General features: G+C 31.7%; 2 protein-coding genes across 2 annotated transcripts in view; both read right to left on the bottom strand.

Annotated features, from left to right (window-relative positions):
* LOC143085605 (PDZ domain-containing protein 8-like) overlaps positions 1–21,723 on the bottom strand; it is a 28,216-nt gene extending 6,493 nt beyond the window's left edge. Inside the window, exons 1-17 of the mRNA XM_076262064.1 lie at positions 21,220–21,723; positions 18,711–18,829; positions 18,054–18,132; positions 16,393–16,482; positions 15,391–15,567; positions 14,574–14,654; positions 13,960–14,173; positions 13,038–13,234; positions 11,287–11,369; positions 10,357–10,411; positions 9,480–9,947; positions 8,570–8,740; positions 7,543–7,686; positions 6,853–6,959; positions 4,803–5,009; positions 4,188–4,263; positions 2,705–2,799 (exon numbers count right to left, since the gene is read on the bottom strand). Coding sequence (XP_076118179.1) covers positions 2,705–2,799; positions 4,188–4,263; positions 4,803–5,009; positions 6,853–6,959; positions 7,543–7,686; positions 8,570–8,740; positions 9,480–9,947; positions 10,357–10,411; positions 11,287–11,369; positions 13,038–13,234; positions 13,960–14,173; positions 14,574–14,654; positions 15,391–15,567; positions 16,393–16,482; positions 18,054–18,132; positions 18,711–18,829; positions 21,220–21,369 — 2,513 coding nt within the window. The 5' untranslated portion in view covers positions 21,370–21,723. The remainder of the gene's footprint in view (positions 1–2,704; positions 2,800–4,187; positions 4,264–4,802; positions 5,010–6,852; positions 6,960–7,542; positions 7,687–8,569; positions 8,741–9,479; positions 9,948–10,356; positions 10,412–11,286; positions 11,370–13,037; positions 13,235–13,959; positions 14,174–14,573; positions 14,655–15,390; positions 15,568–16,392; positions 16,483–18,053; positions 18,133–18,710; positions 18,830–21,219) is intronic.
* On the bottom strand, positions 348–2,393 carry LOC143042910 (uncharacterized). The gene is made up of 18 exons (XM_076215419.1): positions 2,355–2,393; positions 1,787–1,825; positions 1,717–1,752; positions 1,647–1,682; positions 1,577–1,612; positions 1,507–1,542; positions 1,437–1,472; positions 1,367–1,402; positions 1,297–1,332; positions 1,227–1,262; positions 1,157–1,192; positions 1,087–1,122; positions 1,017–1,052; positions 947–982; positions 877–912; positions 737–772; positions 675–702; positions 348–352 (listed from the first exon to the last, which is right to left on the bottom strand). Exons 1-18 carry the CDS (start codon positions 2,391–2,393, stop codon positions 348–350), a joined length of 615 nt encoding a protein of 204 aa, XP_076071534.1.

Here is a 21,723-nt window from a genome sequence, read left to right as displayed (position 1 = left end):
TCTTTAGTATGTAATTTGGTTATTTTTGTAGTTAAGTATGGTTTCATTTCAAGTACAACGTTAATCCATCGAGTCCATTTCATTCATATTTCCTAATTTGTTCTCATTGCAAACACATAATGATTGTAATTTACCGATAGAAAAGGTATAAGGGTTAGTCCAGAACTATTTGAGAGGAGACGGTTGAATTAAATATTTCGCCGTGAAAACTGTTAAGATTTTTAAATTGATTTTCATAATTCTACTATTCCACAAAATTATAAAATCAATAAATTTTACATGCACATGTATATAACCTAGAATTGCCATCAGATAATCAAGATCACACTCAAGTACATGAATACTGATCAGTCTATTCAAATTTATAGTACGCATGTTATATTTTTATATTTTCGCAGGTGTGAGGTCGAAGGTTTGAATTGACTAATGAAAACGATTGTTCCTTAGAGAGTTAATCTAATAAAGTTTGACTGATTATGTCGCATGACCTTTCGCTAAGCTTGGCCGCAAATAAGTGTACTTGCAAAATATAAAAAAAAATATATCCTTTAAACCTATTTTGTACAGAGACATTTTTTATGGCAAATCATTGAATTACACCTACTTTGTACAAAGTGTCTGTGTCTGACATCTGACTACACATTTCTTATGACAAATCATTGAATTACACTTACTTTGTACAGAGTGTCTGTGTCTGACATCTGACTACACATTTCTTATGACAAATCATTGAATTACACCTACTTTGTATAGAGTGTCTGTGTCTGACATCTGATTACACATTTCTTATGACAAATCATTGAAGTACACCTACTTTGTACAGACTGTCTGTGTCTGACATCTGACTACACATTTCTTATGACAAATCATTGAAGTACACCTACTTTGTACAGAGTGTCTGTGTCTGACATCTGACTACACATTTCTTATGACAAATCATTGAATTACACCTACTTTGTACAGAGTGTCTGTGTCTGACATCTGACTACACATTTCTTATGACAAATCATTGAATTACACCTACTTTGTACAGAGTGTCTGTGTCTGACATCTGACTACACATTTCTTATGACAAATCATTGAATTACACCTACTTTGTACAGAGTGTCTGTGTCTGACATCTGACTACACATTTCTTATGACAAATCATTGAATTACACCTACTTTGTACAGAGTGTCTGTGTCTGACATCTGACTACACATTTCTTATGACAAATCATTGAATTACACCTACTTTGTACAGAGTGTCTGTGTCTGACATCTGACTACACATTTCTTATGACAAATCATTGAATTACACCTACTTTGTACAGAGTGTCTGTGTCTGACATCTGACTACACATTTCTTATGACAAATCATTGAATTACACCTACTTTGTACAGAGTGTCTGTGTCTGACATCTGACTACACATTTCTTATGACAAATCATTGAATTACACCTACTTTGTACAGAGTGTCTGTGTCTGACATCTGACTACACATTTCTTATGACAAATCATTGAATTACACCTACTTTGTACAGAGTGTCTGTGTCTGACATCTGACTACACATTTCTTATGACAAATCATTGAATTACACCTACTTTGTACAGAGTGTCTGTGTCTGACATCTGACTACACATTTCTTATGACAAATCATTGAATTACACCTACTTTGTACAGAGTGTCTGTGTCTGACATCTGACTACACATTTCTTATGACAAATCATTGAATGACACCTACTTTGTACAGAGTGTCTGTGTCTGACATCTGACTACACATTTCTTATGACAAATCATTGAATGACACCTACTTTGTACAGAGTGTCTGTGTCTGACATCTGACTACACATTTCTTATGACAAATCATTGAATGACACCTACTTTGTACAGAGTGTCTGAGTCTGACATCTGACTACACATTTCTTATGACAAATCATTGAATGACACCTACTTTGTACAGAGTGTCCGTGTCTGACATCTGACTACACATTTCTTATGACAAATCATTGAATTACACCTACTTTGTACAGAGTGTCCGTGTCTGACATCTGACTACACATTTCTTATGAATAATCATTGAATTACACCTACTTTGTACAGAGTGTCCGTGTCTGACATCTGACTACACATTTCTTATGACAAATCATTGAATTACACCTACTTTGTACAGAGTGTCCGTGTCTGACATCTGACTACACATTTCTTATGACAAATCATTGAATTACACCTACTTTGTACAGACTGTCCGTGTCTGACATCTGACTACACATTTCTTATGACAAATCATTGAATTACACCTACTTTGTACAGAGTGTCTGTGTCTGACATCTGACTACACATTTCTTATGAATAATCATTGAATTACACCTACTTTGTACAGAGTGTCTGTGTCTGACATCTGACTACACATTTCTTATGACAAATCATTGAATTACACCTACTTTGTACAGAGTGTCTGTGTCTGACATCTGACTACACATTTCTTATGACAAATCATTAAATTACACCTACTTTGTACAGAGTGTCTGTGTCTGACATCTGACTACACATTTCTTATGACAAATCATTGAATTACACCTACTTTGTACAGAGTGTCTGTGTCTGACATCTGACTACACATTTCTTATGATAAATCATTGAATTACACCTACTTTGTACAGAGTGTCTGTGTCTGATATCTGACTACACATTTCTTATGAATAATCATTGAATTACACCTACTTTGTACAGAGTGTCTGTGTCTGACATCTGACTACACATTTCTTATGACAAATCATTGAACACATACAACACAGGAATGCATCTTTCAACCATATCTGAAAATATTGAAATAATATTTTTTCAGCAAAAATGAATGATTAGCATAATAAATGTGTTAATTTGTGCCCAGTGTCTTTAAACACTACTGTTTTACCTATTTCTAAGCTTTTTAAAAATATGAAATCCATAAATCCAAACTTTTTTTACAACAAATATGTCATTATATTTTTGCTAATATACTATATAAATTCATGTTATATTTATATCATATGGTGTTCTAAATCCAATCTTAAATTGTCTGGATTTCATAACTTATCTGACCAATATGCATCTGGTAATTCAAATCAAAAAGTTATCTTAGGCATAAACAAAACGATTATTCATGAAATTCATATAATAATTGACCTTTAATGATATTTTGTTGTGCCTCTGATATTTACTATCAACCAGAATAAATTAAATATATGTTCTATAGATGCAAGTTTATTACTATACGCAGGGAGTGGAAATAAAACGAAATAAATAGGGAATGTGTCCATGGGACACAGATGATGCGATGCCCCTGCTTGCATAAAAAGTTATAAAGGGATATAACTCAAGAACTGTAAAAGACACTATCCAAATTTATACTTGATCATAATTTTATTGTATTAATCAAAGTGTATAAGTTTTATTACATTTGGGTGAGGCAAACTAAAGTTAGAGACCAGAAACATATATTTCAGGATTTTTTCAATTTGTAAAGGAGCAGAATTCTAGAAAAGTTGAAGTGACACCACCAAATTCACCTGTGTTTTGTGGTAATAAGCATTATGTATAAGTTTTATAACATTTCATTGAGGCAAACTTAAGATAGAGAACAGAAACAAAAATTTGTAAAGGAGCATAACTCTAGAACAGTATAAGTGACGCCATAAAAATTCAAAATTGATCTATGGTTCATGGTAATAAGTATTGTGTATAAGTTTCATAACATTTGGTTGAGGAAAACTAAAGTTAGAAAACAGAAAAGAAAAATTCCTGAATTTTTCAATTGGTAAAGGGGCATAACTCTAGACGATAAAATTGACACCCCCAAAATTCAAACTCCAGATCTATGTTTTATGATAATAAGCATTGTGTATAAGTTTCATAACATTTGGTTGAAGAAAACTAAAGTTAGAAATTTTTCCTATATGCTGACACAAAGTGTATTTTGTGTATGGAAAAACACTTTGTATGAAATTAATTTCATAGTATTATTCATATTTAATTTTAAACCCTCAAATAAGTTCGTCATACCAAAGTGTGCAAACACTAAATAATACAGTTTTTGTAAACAATTTTTCTCTGAATGAAAAATCCAATTTCACATTTCTGTTATTCAAGAGTATTTCGGTTGTTTGATCAGCGTTTGAGCTTTATTTCGTTTCTGAAGGTCTTTTTTTATTTTCTGTACACCAACCTTTTTCCCACAGAAATGGCAGTAAGTAGCTGAAGTAAACTGGGTAGCTGTAAAGTCATGTTTACCAATCTCTAATCTGAAATATATTTATTTTACATTATTGTACAAAAATTCTATTTTCTATTTGGGACTAATTATCTCTTTTTAAACTAGTTTTCTCTCTTTTTTTCATCTTAAATTCAGACATAGATATGCATCATATCATTAAGAAATTAGGTATGCAATATCTCCTAACAATTTTTGTAAGTCAAACCTGGTCAAATTATGGCTTTGACCTAGAAGTCTAAGGAAATGTATTAAGAACAAGAATGTGTTCTAAGTACATGGATTCCCCATTCGCATGATCATTTTCTATGTTCAGTGGACCTTGAAAATGGGGTAAAATCTCTAATTTGGCATTAAAATTAGAAAGATCATATCATAAGGAACATGTGTATTAAGTTTCAAGTTAATTGGACTTCAACTTCATCAAAAACTACCTCAACCAAAAACTTTAACCTGAAGCTGGACAGACGGACCAATTGGCGATCAAACGGACAGATGGACCCACAGACCAGAAAACTTAATGCCCATAAATGGGGCATCAAAATTTGTTTAAACGATATCATCAAGTACCTGCTTTTTTGTCCCAACAATAATGAATCTGGTAAGGAAACAAACTCTTCAGAACTCTCCTTGTCTGAAATGACCTTGACTTCAGGAACTCTCCTCTCTGTATCACCTGACTGATTTGATCCATACTTAAACCCTAGGGTGATATCACCATGACACATTCTGTGATCAAATCCTTGATGGCTCATATACTCCTGGAACTTTGTTCGACTGTAGAAAAAAAAGATATTTCATAGTAAAACACATAATTTATTTATCCAAGATACACAGGCAATAAATAAACACTTTTTTTATGTTCTTTATTTTTTTTTGTTAATATCTTATCAGAAATAAAGGCTTCAGACCATATGCAATGTGATTTTTTATTATAATTTATATTTGCAAGGGGCATAACACATTGCAAGAATTGAACACATGAGACTGAGAGAGTTAACATTGCAATTTTCTATCTGGTCCAGGTACATGGTTATTTCATAGTGCATTTCTTTTAAACAAATAAATGAAAATTAAAAAAATCCCACATATGCTTTCTCAATAATATTTTTACAGTGTGTTGTACTACTTTTTTGACAAATTATATTAAAATTATAGAAACTTCATCGACTCTAACTCAAAATATGGACAATTTTAAGTGAAGGGGGTCTTGAAATCTTTTGACAGCTTCCGAAGTGCTAATTTTTAACCTTTATCAGCTGGACCAAATCACTACTTTACTTAAGAATTCATGACCCAAATATTTTTACAATGTCATTTCACCATTTCACCAATATAACCAAGGAACACAACTCTTTTAAAAATGATTAAATGGCATAGAATTTCAACTTTGTCAATGACATTACTTAAATAAACCTGTGATTAAGGTTCCGTAAAAATTTGGCAAGAATTGATGATGCTTATAATGCAATTTTCCATATAATTTATTTTTTATTTTTCCAAGGGGCTTAACTCTTTCAAAAAAAATTGATTGGCACTGATTTTCCAACTAGTCCAAGACATTGCTGATATAAACCTATGATATAAATTTCTTGAAAATCTGGAAGGAATAGTGATAACAAGACCAGACAGACAGATGGAAAGACAGACGCTAGGAGGAGGGGGTTCAAGAATGATAACTATAAGTGCTTTTATAACCGATACCATATTCAATATGATTTAAAAGTAACTTTGGCCAAAAAAAAATCAAAGACAAAGTGAATATCTTGCAAAAGGAAAAACTTCAGCTAACATCCAGCTTTCTACTCCAATGGCAACACAATCTATTTTCAATTCCATCTCAAAATGGTCAATATCAACTTACTCTAGAATTTAAGATAAAATGTGATATAATCATTTATCATATGTTTAGTAGTAAATACAGTAGTTTTGAAAATTTGATAAATAGCCTGCTGTTCAATCCATATCATGCAACGTTGATGCGCACCCTTTATCGCATACCCTTTATCACACCTTTACCCTTTATCACACCCCTACTATTTTTTTTATTATTTTATTTTTTGCTTTAGAAATATTTTTCCTCAAAATAGGTACGGTCATTCGGACGTGATGCAATTTATTGAGTGACGTCATTGTTTGGTATGTACATGTGACATCAAGAACCTCAAGTTTTCATATTTTTTGGCACATTAAATGCAACTATAAAAAATACAAAACACACGAAAAAATACAATAATAAACAAAATATTTTTAAAACAAAAGCACGCAATTGTAGGGTAACCCAGGTGCTTTGGATAAGTAATAGAGCAGTTCTTTCAAGGCTTTTAAAACAAGACAAAAGTAGAACTGAAGGTAACCCATTGAACAGTTCATATACTGGTAATATAACTCTCCTGTTGAAATATATGATAAAGCGTATAAAACATGGCAAAATCCGTATCACATGCCATATCACCCTCGACCAATATCATCCCTCAGGCCTAAAGGCCCTTGGGATGATACAACATATGATACGGATTTTGCCATGTATTATTCTCTATGAATTCTGCTTTGTTAAAGAATGACATGGTGAAAAATTTGAATTTGGTAAAAGTCAAATTCTGAGTAATTTTTTACTTACCTAACCCCAGCTATATTTTCTGGTGGAACTAAATTAACACATCTTTGTGAATCTCTCTGAATTGTCAATAAACAATCCAATGATATATCTGCTAATGGCAAACTGATCTGTCAAAAATAAGAGAAAAAAAACTTTACACATGCATCATTTATATTTTTTTATTGTTGAAATAATAGCTTATAAAAACTCGTTAATGTCGTTTCATTCTCTGTGCATATTCTTTTTGGTACTTTACAAACTGACTAAACAACAAAAAACAAAATATTGGCTTTTTTTTTGTATGTACACTTCATACTTATATTGGTGATATGCTGACTTAGTTGACTTGGTTCAATTGTTGTCCACAAATGTTGCTCTTAACTTTTTATCTGTATAAAATTTGTTATCATCATCAGAGAGGTTAATTTCTGTGTTTTAAAAAGAACGATAGCAAAATTGAGAATGATTACAAATGAAAACTGCTTTAAATTGTCTCAATTTGAAATTTTTAAGAAAAGTAATCAATACTAGAAATAAATTTTCAGATAATATTTTTTTTATAACCGATATATTTACAAATTTAAGTATCATTTCATCAGTTTGGCAAGCATATATTTTTCTGTTTTCCTTAACAAACGCTATTAGCCTGGAAAGAAATACATGCAGTTTCAAAACATGCAAAATTGTCAAACTAAATTTTCCATTACTTACATGCCCTATCAAGGTTTCTCTCCCAGGTTTAATAACTTTCTCATGTTTATCAAGTTTTGGTGGTACCCTACACCAGACACAAACATTGAGATATTTATCTTCTGAGTTTGTATAAAACACAAAGTCTTCATTCCAGTCGGGATTCTAAAAAAAACAAATTTGAAATATTTTAGAATATTATTTTATTTGTATATCTTTTTTGGTCTTTAATGTTTTTTTTCTGTATTATTGACTTTCAGAGGCTAAAAAAATCCATTAGGTCTTTATCCTTACAAATATTGAACTCTACTGTTAGCCTAGAGCAACCTAATATTGGTAAAAATTATGATAACAGTCTAAGAACCATACTCTAAAATATAATCATGTCCTATATTAATGACATATTACAATTGGGATAGGGCTTAAGTGAATGAAGGCATGATACCAGATTTTTCTCACTATTGTGAAAACCCATTGCTGGCTATAAGATGTTTCCTGCTCTATAGGTAGGTTGCTATCTCTCCGACACATTCCGTGTTTCCATTCTCAATTTTATGCATTTGACAATGTTGTGTGTGTAATTTTGAGAAAATAGGATTTAACCAGAAGCTCTAAGAGCCTGTGTCACTCACCTTGGTTTATGTGCATATTAAACAAATGACACAGATGGATTCATAACAAAATTGTGTTTTGGTGATGGTGATGTGTTTGTAGATCTTACTTTACTGAACATTCTTGCTACTTACAATTTTCTCTATCTATAATAAACTTGGCCCTTTAGTTACAGAGGAAGATATTTTGTAAAAATTGACCAAATTAATGAAAATTGTTAAAAATTGATTATAAAGGGCAATAACTCCTTAAGGGGTCAACTAACCATTTTGTAGATCTTACTTTGCTGAGCATTAATGCTGTTTACAGTTTATCTCTATCTATAATAGTACTCAAGATAATAACCAAAAACGGCAAAATTTCTTTAAAAAATATCAATTTGGGGGCACCAACCCAACAACCAGTTGTCCAATTCATCTAAAAATTTGAAACTTACCTGTTGCGCCTTGACTTCTTTAGTCTTTTTCATGTCAGCAAGACCTAGCTTTTCAACATCCTCTGATTTGATACTGACGCCATCTGGTGGTAATGATTTGACTTCCTGTTCCTTAGATGTTGGATCCTGATCTTCCTCTTCATCTTCTGATGCTGAATCATCACTATTGAGCTGTGTATAAAAAGCTGACTTATACAATAAGTTATCTTCATGATTCACACTAAACTTACAAATAAGCTTAAAATAGAAGTAGTCCTTAATATTTGATAAGAAATAACAGAAAACAATTTCAATAGGTTTCAGAAAAGGTCAGACTTTAAATCGTCAACAAGCACAACAAGTTGCATTATGATATCAGATGCATATATATCTGTTGGCAGTTTTTCCAGAAATTGCATAAAATAATCTCACATTTTCATCCATTCTTCAAAAAGGCAATGATCAATGCATACAATAATATATAAATTTACAGTATTTGATTTGACATAACCTTCTGATTATTCATTCTCAGTATATTTGCTTTTCTGAGAAAATTGTATTGCTCCAATTCTACCAAGATGAAATAGAATTAATTTTAAATTCTATGTGCATTCAACTTTCATCAGTTCAGTGAAGAATATAGAATTTTTATGGATATATATGAAAGGGGGGGGGGTCAAAGGAGTCTTTATTAGAATTAAACACAAAATCACAATGATGGCAAGTACAAATTCATTTTTAAACTGTTATAAATTTTCAACAATAGATAAAGGAAGATGCGGTGTGAGTGCCAATGAGACAACTCCCATCCAAATAACAATTTATAAAAGTAAACCATTTTTGTTATAAATCAATAAACTTGATTTCAAACAAAAATGAGCAACTTATGCAAACAAGTATAAGAGAAGAATATCTGTGGGTTAAAACTTACCAAAACAAAGCCTGGATCACTGTTAGTACGATTTTTAATAAAGTCTCCAGATTGAGTGACAATTGGAAGTTCTGATGGCTGGTCATCTTCTTCTTCTTCCTGTCCATTTATGCTTCTGGTCAACTGTTTGGAATCCATTGATTTTGAGATTCTGTGACCTGTTGGTGATTTAGGAATATTCAACTCTGATTGGCTAGTTGTTGTCATGGAGACAGAACCCTCTGATACAGTGTGACTTTTGACCCTCCTTCTTAAGTACTCTTTCCCTGTGGTGACCAATGACAAAACCTTTCTATGGGGACTACTTGGAGTGGATAAAGATCTTCTGTCTCTGGTGATTTGATTGGATGATAAAGAATTTTCTGTTTCTCTTTGTTTATCATCTGAGTCACATGGTTTAATGACAATGTTTATATAATCATCTTTGACTGCAGGATCTTTTATTTTACTACTTTCAGAATCTTGTACCTAAACAAAATTAAATTATTAACAAAAAAATATGCTGAAGTCAGAATTGTCCAATTTAAAAATCATTATAGCGGTCCCTATTTCTAGCTAACATTTCAAATAAAATTGAATTGATTAAATCCCCCAGATAAAAATTAAGCCAAGGTTGTATGGTATGAAAAAGGGTCAGTAACCTAATTTTAAATAATAGTGTACTTTTCAAAACAGATGTAACAACATGATACTGTTACATGTTTTTATCGGTAATAAATGAACGTCTTTTAATAAATTTTCAATTGTTTTTAACTATCTATCATAATTTTTTAAATGATTCTACTTGTTTTTCCACATACATTTAAATTTTATGGTATTTATAAAATGTGAAGGAGCCGGATATTCTAGTAACACTAACTGATTTATAGGAACCAACCTTAATATAATCTTCAGAAGACCCAGTTTTAGCTCTCTCCAGTCTAAGCATAACACTAGAATTAAATGAAAATACAAATTGACAAATGGGTGTGAGATGATTCCTTTCACTGTACATGGCATTTAATTTATCTTCTTATTATTTACTGCAGAAATGTGCATCCGGTGCAGTAAATGGTTTTGTGCAGGAGAAAACTATGCAATTAACCGAATTATGCTTTTCAGCAGTATGCAATTAAGTGGAGTCGACTGTACCAGTATATGTCTGATCTACTTCTGAGTTGATACCTCACTTCTGGAGTCAGTTTCACCAAAAAACTTACGAGTAAGATTGATCGTAAGTCATGAACAATTAAGTATACTTACGACAAATCTTAATCGAAGTTTTTCTTGTAAAACCGACTCCAAGTCCCTGGGAGTATCAACAGACAAGTAGTTCAGTACTAAGGTACTAGCATAAAAACAGGAAAATTGTTTTATTGAAATTTGACGGTTATATAACTTAAGATATCAATTGAAATTAAGGAACATGCATAGTTTTGATCCATTGTCCAGGCTATATGTTTGGTACTTTTTGATTTTATATCTGCTCTTCAAACTTTGTACATGTATTAGATTTCGGACTTTCAAATAAGTTGGCAACAATTCAAGCATCACTAGAGACAGTATTGTCTTATCTACATCTGTTGCAGCAGAATTGGTAGAGTTTAATGTTGTTTAATTCAAATCATTCTGATAACAAACTAACTTGAATAAAGGAGGATAAAATGTTGTGTTATTTGTCATCATATTTTTTTAATTTCCTTTAATCTTGAAATATTTCCATATATATGTATCATGTGGGGTTTTCTTAGTTTCATATTCAATTTCTGAGTGCTCATGGTGCTTTATAAAGAACAAGGTCTATATGATGAAAGGACATCATGCTTACCTATCATTTACATTTCTGAGAATTTTTCCAGCTTGTTTTACTGATGTTATTCTTGTCATGCCTACACTTACTAGTACATCACCCTGAAAACAAAATAGACAAATTACATTATCAAAATTTACTACAGCCTATAATATAGGGTGTAGAGGAATGGAACAGCAGGAAATAATAGTTTTCAATGTCATAGAATATTATTGACACAAATCTATTACACTAACAAAATACATGTTAAAAAGTGTTTTATGAAAGGGTGATCTTCATTAATCTTTCAGGTGTTTTCTGACCCTTTACCATGATTTATGAGATGCCTTAATAATATTTACTTAGTGGTGTAATGTTTTTATTTTTTCATTTTGTATCTGTTTGAGATCTAACGAACCCTAAGTGGGGCATACAAAGCCTTGTATAATAACCCTAAGTGGGGCATACAAAGCCTTGTATAATAACCCTAAGTGGAGCATACAAAGCCTTGTATAATAACCCTCAGTGGGGCATACAAAGCCTTGTATAATAACCCTCAGTGGGGCATACAAAGCCTTGTAATAATAACCCTCAGTGGGGCATACAAAGCCTTGTATAATAACCCTCAGTGGGGCATACACAGCCTTGTATAATAACCCTCAGTGGGGCATACAAAGCCTTGTATAATAACCCTCAGTGGGGCATACAAAGCCTTGTATAATAACCCTCAGTGGGGCATACAAAGCCTTGTATAATAACCCTCAGTGGGGCATACAAAGCCTTGTATAATAGCCCTCAGTGGGGCATACAAAGCTTTGTATAATAGCCCTAAGTGGGGCATACAAAGCCTTGTATAATAGCCCTAAGTGGGGCATACAAAGCCTTGTATAGTAGCCCTAAGTGGGGCATACAAAGCCTTGTATAATAGCCCTAAGTGGGGCATACAAAGCCTTGTATAATAGCCCTAAGTGGGGCATACAAAGCCTTGTATAATAGCCCTAAGTGGGGCATACAAGCCTTGTATAATAGCCACAAGTGGGGCATACAAAGCCTTGTATAATAGCCCTAAGTGGGGCATACAAAGCCTTGTATAATAACCCTAAGTGGGGCATACAAAGCCTTGTATAATAACCCTAAGTGGGGCATACAAAGCCTTGTATAATAACCCTAAGTGGGGCATACAAAGCCTTGTAAAATAACCCTAAGTGGGGCATACAAAGCCTTGTATAATAACAAGCAGATATCTTAAATAATTTTTTCAATATACTGCCTTTCTGTTTAAGGCATAAAAATTACTGTAAATTCAGAAATTCAGAAATTATTACGATAAATGTGATAGGGATAAAATGGTAACAATTAAAACTCGCATTTTGTAACTTTTTTTATATGAATCAAACAGGATTTTTCTGAATCATTGTGAATATCGCAAACATTTAAATCACATTTTCTTCTAAAATGGCATAATCGCAATAATAAATGCACGCAGTAATTTCTGAATTTACAGTACATAATCTATAATTAATATTTAGTGTTATAAACTAAAAGAGGGTAGGTCAATGATGGCAAAATATTTGTTTAAATAATGTTTACATTAAACATTTTACTACATTTTGACACGAACAGTATCTACAAAATGGGTTTTGACAAATGACAATAAAAGATAAAGGTTAAGTTGATGCTAATGGTTGCTAAAACAGACAATTGACCTTTCTTTTTCTTTGGAAGACTTCTAAAAAGATGTGTGTAATTTGCAAATACATGAATTCTCTGAATAATCAATTCTACACTACCTTCCTAATATCAGTTGCTGATGCTGGAGAATTAGGAGTAACGTTGTCAACGACAACCACATCTTCATACTTCTCCAACATAAAATCATCTTTAAAAGTTAGTCCTATCGATTGTGCTGGACCTTTTATTATCTTCACTTCATACACTACCCATACTTTCTTTCTTAGCTCTTCATACTCAAGCCATCTTAATTTGTCTGAAATAGGTATACAGCATTTTTATGTTGCAGATTATAGTTTATGTAATGCAATATGTGACATTATTAATTTTTTTTTTTTAAACTGTATCTATTGTTGATTCATGAATATTCATTGGATACTAATTTTCGTGGATTTAGTGCAAATAGGAGTACCACGAATTCAAATGTACAACCAATTACCTAATTTCTAAATCAAAGAATGCAGACTTTGCCAAAACCACAAAATTTAAATATCTATGAATATGCAAATTTTCCTTAAACCATGAAAATTGGTAACCATGAAAACTAAATGCATCCACAGTATATACATGTACAAATGCATTAACATAATGGAAAGAACTTAGTACCTTTTCAATTTACTTTTTATTGAATATAAACCCTTCTCTTTTTACGGAAAAGCTATACATCTGTCTACACATTTAAAAGTTGAGCATATATTTATCTAGTTTACAAGTTCCATACAGTGTACAATTTTCAAATAAACCTTATTGATCCCTGCATCAACTGTAGTTGTTGAGAGGATTTACAGCTACCGTAGAGATAATAAAAAAAAAAAAAAAAGATGTGGAATGATTGTCAATGAGACAATTGGTGACCTAAAGTTGGTAATTTCTGTGTCATTTAGTCTCTGGTGGAGATTTGTCTCATTGGCAATCATTTTTGCTTTGTCTTCAACAATGAACAAAGCCCAAAAGGCATAGTCAGCTACATAAGCTACTTACCAACACTCAGCGTACAAAATAGATATCTCTCAGCCTGCTCTACTAACAAACTGGAACAGTTTATGACCTTCACCTCCAGTTGACCTTCACCTATTAGATTTCCTTTTAAAGAAATGTCTTTTGGGTTATAGGATTCATCAGGAGGGATAAAAAATGGCTTATATCTCATCTTGTAATGAGGCAGTGTGTGTCTTTTTCTAAGAATTCTCTTTATCTGTAAACATATCAAATAATTGTAAGTTAAGGTCTTGTCCATTACATTACAGCAATATAAGCAAAGCATTTTGTTAAAATCTTTAAACAGGACTATTAATACTTTTTCATATCTCTATTATTACAATTTCAAAATTTTTTCAACTAAAATAGATTAATATCAAATAAATATCTGTGTTAATGTCATAATATTATCAATTTAATAGGTATAAAATATGATGATCTTATTTACATTTTAATCAAAACAATAACCGAAAAATTCCCCTCTTTTTTCTTTGTATTTTTCTATTGAACAATTTGAATTTATATATTTTATTTTCAGACTTTATTTAAAACAAAGTTAGCCTTAACGTAGAAAGGACTCTTCCTAACTAGAAGAGAGTTGAATTTGCAAAACAAACCTGACTGATGATCAGAGAGGTAACTTGTGGTACAGGACGGCCTCCAAATTTAGATTCCACCTCAAATTCTACAACTGGATCCTTAACAAAAAGTCAACAAATTCTATTAATAAAAATTGGAGTAAAAACAAAATTTTGAAATTTATAGAACACACAAAGGCACAATCCATCAATTTTTTTTATCTCTATTGCAGATTTACAAGGTTTGGATTTTAAATGTAAAACTTGAACATGCAAATATGAGTTTATGAGTGTAATTTCAAATAGTATATCTGTGTACATACAGCACCATTGTTAACTTAAGCTTATAAAAAAATGTTAGTTTTTTAACCTAATTTCTGAACAATTAACTGCCATTTTCATCATAGCAGATTATCTCCCTTATTACATTGGTAACTTTGGTATCATTAACGCCTTGTGTTCATGTTTCATTAGCCATATGTTGTGTTAAATTATTTTTCCACAGTGGCTCCCAAAATATTTCATTAAAAACTGACTTCATTGATTATACCTTATAGATTTACTTAATAGTGAAAATGTCAGATATCATTGAATACAGCTGAAATCATTTAACATACACATGATACAGCTACGCCAACAAGTGTAATTGTATTAAACTATTATATCTTACATGTTTACTAAATTTTGAAGATGTCAAATAAGATTTATATATTCTAACACTGCTTTAACATGTTTTAAGAAAAAAATGTTAGAATTTTCAATGTGAAATTGAATTAAAAGCAAGTATAACCACTTGAAACTGCTGTCTCCCAAAAAAAAGTCAGTAATAACTGAATATGAATTGCTATAAACATACTTCATAAAATGTAAAAGACCAGTGTGTATAAGGATTACGTGTAAACTGTAACCTTCCAATGCCCTTCAATTTTGTAACAGTCACAGATAAATATGCCCACTTTTTGAAAACTAAATCTATTTCTATGGCAAGTTGAAATCCCCCAGTATAGTCAAGATCTGCCATAATGTCCAATTCCTGCAATGAATAAATATATATAATTATAATTAAAAATCAAGAGAAAATAAATATAATTGACAGGGCATTGTTTTTTATTTCATTTAAAAATATGATGAATTTACTAATATTTACATTTGTACAACAATATAGTCAAATAGTTGTTTCTAAAGGATTCAACTGTATATCTGAAAACAGATAAAATAAAATAGTTATGTTTACTAGGAATTGTAGGGTGAAATTAGGTCGTTTACTGATCATTTTCTAATGTTCAATTAAACTATGACTAAAGCAACCATTTTCTGCATTTACAGATATTTTAAACGTTAGAGGGGGAAAAATCCAAAATTGCAAAAACATCAACTAAAGTACCTCTAAATGTGGTTTTGGCTTTATTGTATTTTTATTTTGCTTTCTCATTTACATGTACCAGAGATAGCTATTTAGTTGATAGTCCCATCGCTGCTTTATAACATTTCTGTGCAATTTTACCATAGATCAAAATTAGGCAGGTATTACTTAGCCAAAAGTCAAATCAATTGCTGGAAGGTTGTGATAAAAATAACTTGCACATGTATGATGAATGATCTTTTTGAAAACTTTGATCATGTGAGATGTTCATGATGTTCTGAATCAGACCCAGTATGGTACATGTATAATAAAAGATGAATATGAAATTAATAACTTTGTCATAGGTTAAATAGCAATAAACAGATTATCATTGGCCATCTCAACTTGATTGCTTTTCTCACTTTCACAACTACTGGCTCAAGTGAGAAAATCTATCTTGTTGAGATAATCAACGATAATCTATAAATATTGTATTTTAATAATTGAGTACCATACCTCTAGCGATTCATCCTCTGACAGTTTTACTGTGTCTACAGCTACACAATTTATAACTGGAAATGTTGGTCCTAAATTGAAATCTCTTAACTAAAATACAAAAACATAAAATTCATAATACAAAACATAGGTGTGATTTGTCCTAAAAACTGTGTAAATAAATTATATGAATTTGGTTCAATGATCCAAAACATGCAATATCACAATTTACGATTTAGGAGAACAGTGAATCCCAGTAATAGTATTTACATATACACTTTTATTTGGCTTTGCAGAAGTAATATTAGTAAATTTTATCATTGTAGTAAATGAACCATTTCTAATATATATTCTTCAATTGTCTGTTATCTTTCTAAACTAAATAGAAGGCAAGTCATTTTTTGCAATGAATTTAGATGATATTTTATAATTCAATGTCGCTTGACCATGAACTAGTGGGAAGGGCATGAAAATGGTTTACATACTGAGATGAATAGATAATTACTTGATAGAAAATATCATTGTTTATTGTAAGTAGATCATATCAATCTAACTGTAGCAGAAAACTTAACAATTGTAGATGTTGTTGTCGTCACAGGAGAAGCAATTCATATGTGTTCCTTTCCCTTACTTTCATCTCAGGCAAGACAATAAACAGCTGCGCCATGAGCGCATGATATGCCCGACGTCTTATGTGGAAGTTTTATGCAATAATCATAAATAGTTCCTGAGAAAATTTTAAGCAATAACAATTTATTGTTTTTGAGACACCCTGTTTTTTTTTTTTTACAAAAAAATAAATATCACTAAAATAAAATTTTGAATCAAACCAAAAAGTATCTAGATCTTTAGATTAATATAACAAAGAAGTGTGTAAAGTTTCAAGTAATAATCATAAATTGTTTTTGAGATACTGCGTGACATGTAAAAAAAAACATCCCCTTTTTTACAAAATACTCATTAACTCAAAAATAAAATTTTGAGTCATCACCAAAAAGTATACAGATCTTAAGATTAATATAACAAAAAAAGTGTGTAAAATTTTAAGCAATAATCATAAATCGTTTTTGAGATACGGCCCGAAATGTAAAAAAAAACCTCCCCCTTTTTTACAAAATACTAAATAACTCAAAAATGAAATTTTGAATCATCACCAAAAAGTATACAGATCTTAAGATTAATATAACAAAGAAGTGTGTAAAGTTTTTTAAAGCAATAATCATAAATCGTTTTTGAGATACAGCGCGACATGAAAAAAAACCCCTCCCCCTTTTCTACGAAATACTCAATAACTCAAAAATGAAATTTTGAATCATCACCAAAAAGTATACAGATATTAAGATTAATATAACTAAGAAGTGTGTAAAGTTTTAAGCAATAATCAAGAATGGTTTTTGAGATACTGTGCGACATGTGAAAAAAAACATACCCCTGTTTTAGTTACAAAGTGCCGTAACTCAAAAAGAATACAGATCATTTGACCATTATAAGAAACAACTATATTAAGTTTCATGAAATTTGGATAAGTTGTTCTCAAGTTACGGTGCGACATGTTTATGCTGGACAGACAGATGGACAGACAGACAGACGGACGGACGGATACCGGACATTTGTATACCATAATACGTCCCGTCAAAATTTTGACGAGCGTATAAAAACCAGTGCACTATTTTCAGACTTACTGTTATCTTTTCTATTAATTTTCCTGTTGTACTCTGAAGCATATCGTTGAATTCTATGTTCATTTTCTTTGTTACCCATCTGAAAATTGAAACAGAAATACAGGCTATGAATATACATATCTGGCATACAAGTATATCTATCAAAACATATATATTGAATAAAGTCACTGTCAAATCATGTGTCATCAAGGCTAAGGAACCTGTTGTTCAAGGGTTGCCCTTTGTTGATGTGGTACATCATGGTACATACAATGTAAGTATTTCAAGTTTTTTTTATATAGATTAGACTCTGTTTTCCTGTTTGAATGCTTTTACATTCCTAGTCATTTTGGGGGCCCTTTATAACTTGCTGTTTAGTGTGACTCAAGGCTCCATGTTGACAACCATTCTTAGACATTTTTTTTAACAAATTGTGACTGGCACTCATACCACGTCTTCTCATAAATGTACATGTACATGTATCTATTTTCTTCTAATCTTAAAAAAATGTGACTTGTAACAGTATTTATATTTTTTTTTATTTTCAAATCATTAACCATGTTAACAGGTTAAAATTAGCCTAATATGTATGTCTCCTTTATAAAAGTTGACTTTTAAAAGCATGTGAACTGTGTGGCTATTAAAACTAGCTTCAATCATGAATGTGTGAAACCATACCTTCGAACACGATTTGTATCTCGTAGCTCTTTGAATAAAAACTGAATGACCAAATTTAATGCTATACATGATTCTTTGCGTCCTTTCTGATCCTGATCATGTATTACTGCTAGCAATTCCTGTAAAACATTATCAGAACATGCATCATGTTACAAACCTTTTACATGTAATGTTTATGCATGGTGTGACAGGATTGCTTCCCTTAGAAAAACTTAGTAGATACTTAGTCAGCCGTAAGCGGTTGAGCTAAGGAAGTACTTCTTTAGCTCAGTCGGTTAGTGCGCTGCCTTGTAACACAGAGGTCTCGGGTTCGAGTCCCGGTGGAGACAAGCAATTTTGTAATGAAATTTGTGCTCTACGGTTACATTGGCGCCCAACAATAATAACCCACTGTTAGAAGAATTACCTAGCCAGGTTAAAATATAAATATAAAAAAGATGAAAATATCATCATTATAGAGTATAATGACTCTTGAGGTGGGGGCGGTGTGACGGGATTGCTTCCCTTAGAAAAACTTAGTAGATACTTAGTCAGCCGTAAGCGGTTGAGCTAAGGAAGTACTTCTTTAGCTCAGTCGGTTAGCGCGCTGCCTTGTAACACAGAGGTCCCGGGTTCGAGTCCCAGTGGAGACAAGCAATTTTGTAATGAAATTTGTGCTCTCCAGCTACAATGGTATTTCTTATTTATTAAAGAATCAACTCTTTATTTTTTTATTTAATGAATGTTCAACTCTTTGAGTCCTAAAGAATGTTTTCTTGTATACAGTATACATACTACAAAATGTACATAGTGTGTTTACCTGGAACATGAACATGAAGACCAAAACTTGGTCTATACCTGCTTTGCTACATGCATTTTATTGAGGTAACAAGTGTACTAATGAGTTTTATACAATAGCGACATAAAATTACCACAGTGATCGAAAATACAGAAAGATTATAGTGTCAATTGCAAGTTGACACTTCTAAAGACTAAAAATACTAAAGCTTAAAGATGAAGCATAAGGATGAAGAAAATTTCCAAACTATATTTAGTTTGACTTGAAATAAGTACTTTCATAAATATCAGAGCTCCAGATAAGAATTCACAAATTGGGTTTTTTACCCACCATTTTCTTATATAATTGGGTGATAAAGTTTTTTGATTGCATTATCAATTCCAAGTCACCCCTCATGTTAATATCAAATTGGGTTTTTCACCACCAAGCTCCTTAATGTATTGGGTTTTTTCATCAACACAATATTGAATATTTAGGCAATATCAACCCCAGATTTTTTTCCATCTTAAATATGTTTCTTTCTTTGTTTAGCTGTTTTATTTGGTTTAGGGTTCGGGTTAGGGTTATTTGCTAGCTGTTTTATTTGGTTTATTGACTGAGAAGCAATTGTAGGTTTGATTTGTGTTCCGTTTCAAACCTTCTGCTAGTTTTGTATTTTCTCATATAAACTGTAAAAAAAACGGATATTGTGTATTCACAGGCACTCGTCCTATACCTTTATATAATAAATTCTGAGATCAGTGCCTGTGTGTGTATTCATTAATTAACCGTAAAATGAAGAAAAAAAAAATAGTATATAAACTCTAATTATACTTGAATGTTTTTGTTTTATTCCAATTTTCATAAATCTGGGTTTATTTGTCTTTTATTAGAACTTTTGGTTTCTGATGCTTTATCATGTCATAATTGATTTGGCCTTTCATCTTTCCAACTGATTTCGTTTTTGAGGAAACCCTGCTTTTATTAGCAATGTTCTCGTTAAGGTACGCACACACGCCCGTGTGTTCGATGGACGCTTCCTAAAAACACTGGCTGAGTCTTGTTATCATCATAACTTTCCCTAAGCTTTTCAAAAGAAGCAGAAAACATGCTTCTATTCAATATTTTTACCGGACATTCACTTTTGTTTTAATTCAATGTATGTTATGATAAATCCCGAGCAATGCGAAAAAAAATATGACTTCATGACACACGCTAATTGGATAAACGCCGAGAAGATCGAAATGTTTTCAAAAACACGTGTAGCTATTGAGCAACGGAAAACTCTAACAGGGACCCATTTCAGCTACTTGATGCAGGGATCTATTTTTAGAACGAAAGGAAATTTCCAATTATAAATATTATAAAAATAGTTTACGCGACGACTGTAAACAGATAAGGGTAAATAACGCAAATGGTGGCCAATAAAAGGGTTGAGAACTTATGGTTTTGGAACATAATTGGGTTTTCCTTTGAATTAATTGGGTTATTGAACCCTGCAATGGGCAATTGCATTGGGTTTTTTATTATTTGTATTGCGTGATCACGCAAATACGCAGCTTATCTGGAGCTCTGAAATATACTGTAATGTAAAACTTAAGTAATGAACATGTTTGAATGTAAATTTTCTTTGAACAATAGTTTTGTGAAATATTAAACAGAAAAGACGTTGACCATGATGACAGATGTTGTAAAAATTTTAGGTCTCAAACAACCTATAGACTTTTTTGTTTTCTATCTCCTTTTTCTCACCTTTGGCAATTTATATTGACAGAACTGTGGTTTGTGGGAAATTGGTTCTACAGGAATGGCAAGAAGTCGTCTTCTGATGACAAATGTCTGGATTAGAACAGTAACCACAACACCAATAATAAAAGAGGCAAGACACAACGCCACCAACATTCCACTTTTCTTCAGCTCACCATTATTATTGATACTTAATGAGTTATTTGTTCATGTATGACAAATTAAGAAAATTGTCAATGTTTTTGTTTATTTTCATTTTTCTGTCTGCAACTACCTCCGCCGTTTTGGTGTGTATTTTTTGTGCTTTGGTGTACTTGTTTGTATTATATACATAGATTGAGTTTTAAGAGGTGTGTCTAGAACATATTCAGATTTATTTTGTGTTCCAATTCCACATCATGTTGTCACAAAAATAAATAATATTTCGATTTTTCTGCTCCTGATTCATGTGAATGAAGAGTTCTAACAAGGGGACGTAATTATTCGCGCGAGAATTGTGCATCTGAATAC

This window comes from Mytilus galloprovincialis, chromosome 8 (assembly GCF_965363235.1).
Source record: "Mytilus galloprovincialis chromosome 8, xbMytGall1.hap1.1, whole genome shotgun sequence".
NCBI lineage: Eukaryota > Metazoa > Mollusca > Bivalvia > Mytilida > Mytilidae > Mytilus > Mytilus galloprovincialis.
This window is presented reverse-complemented; position numbering and strand designations above follow the sequence as displayed.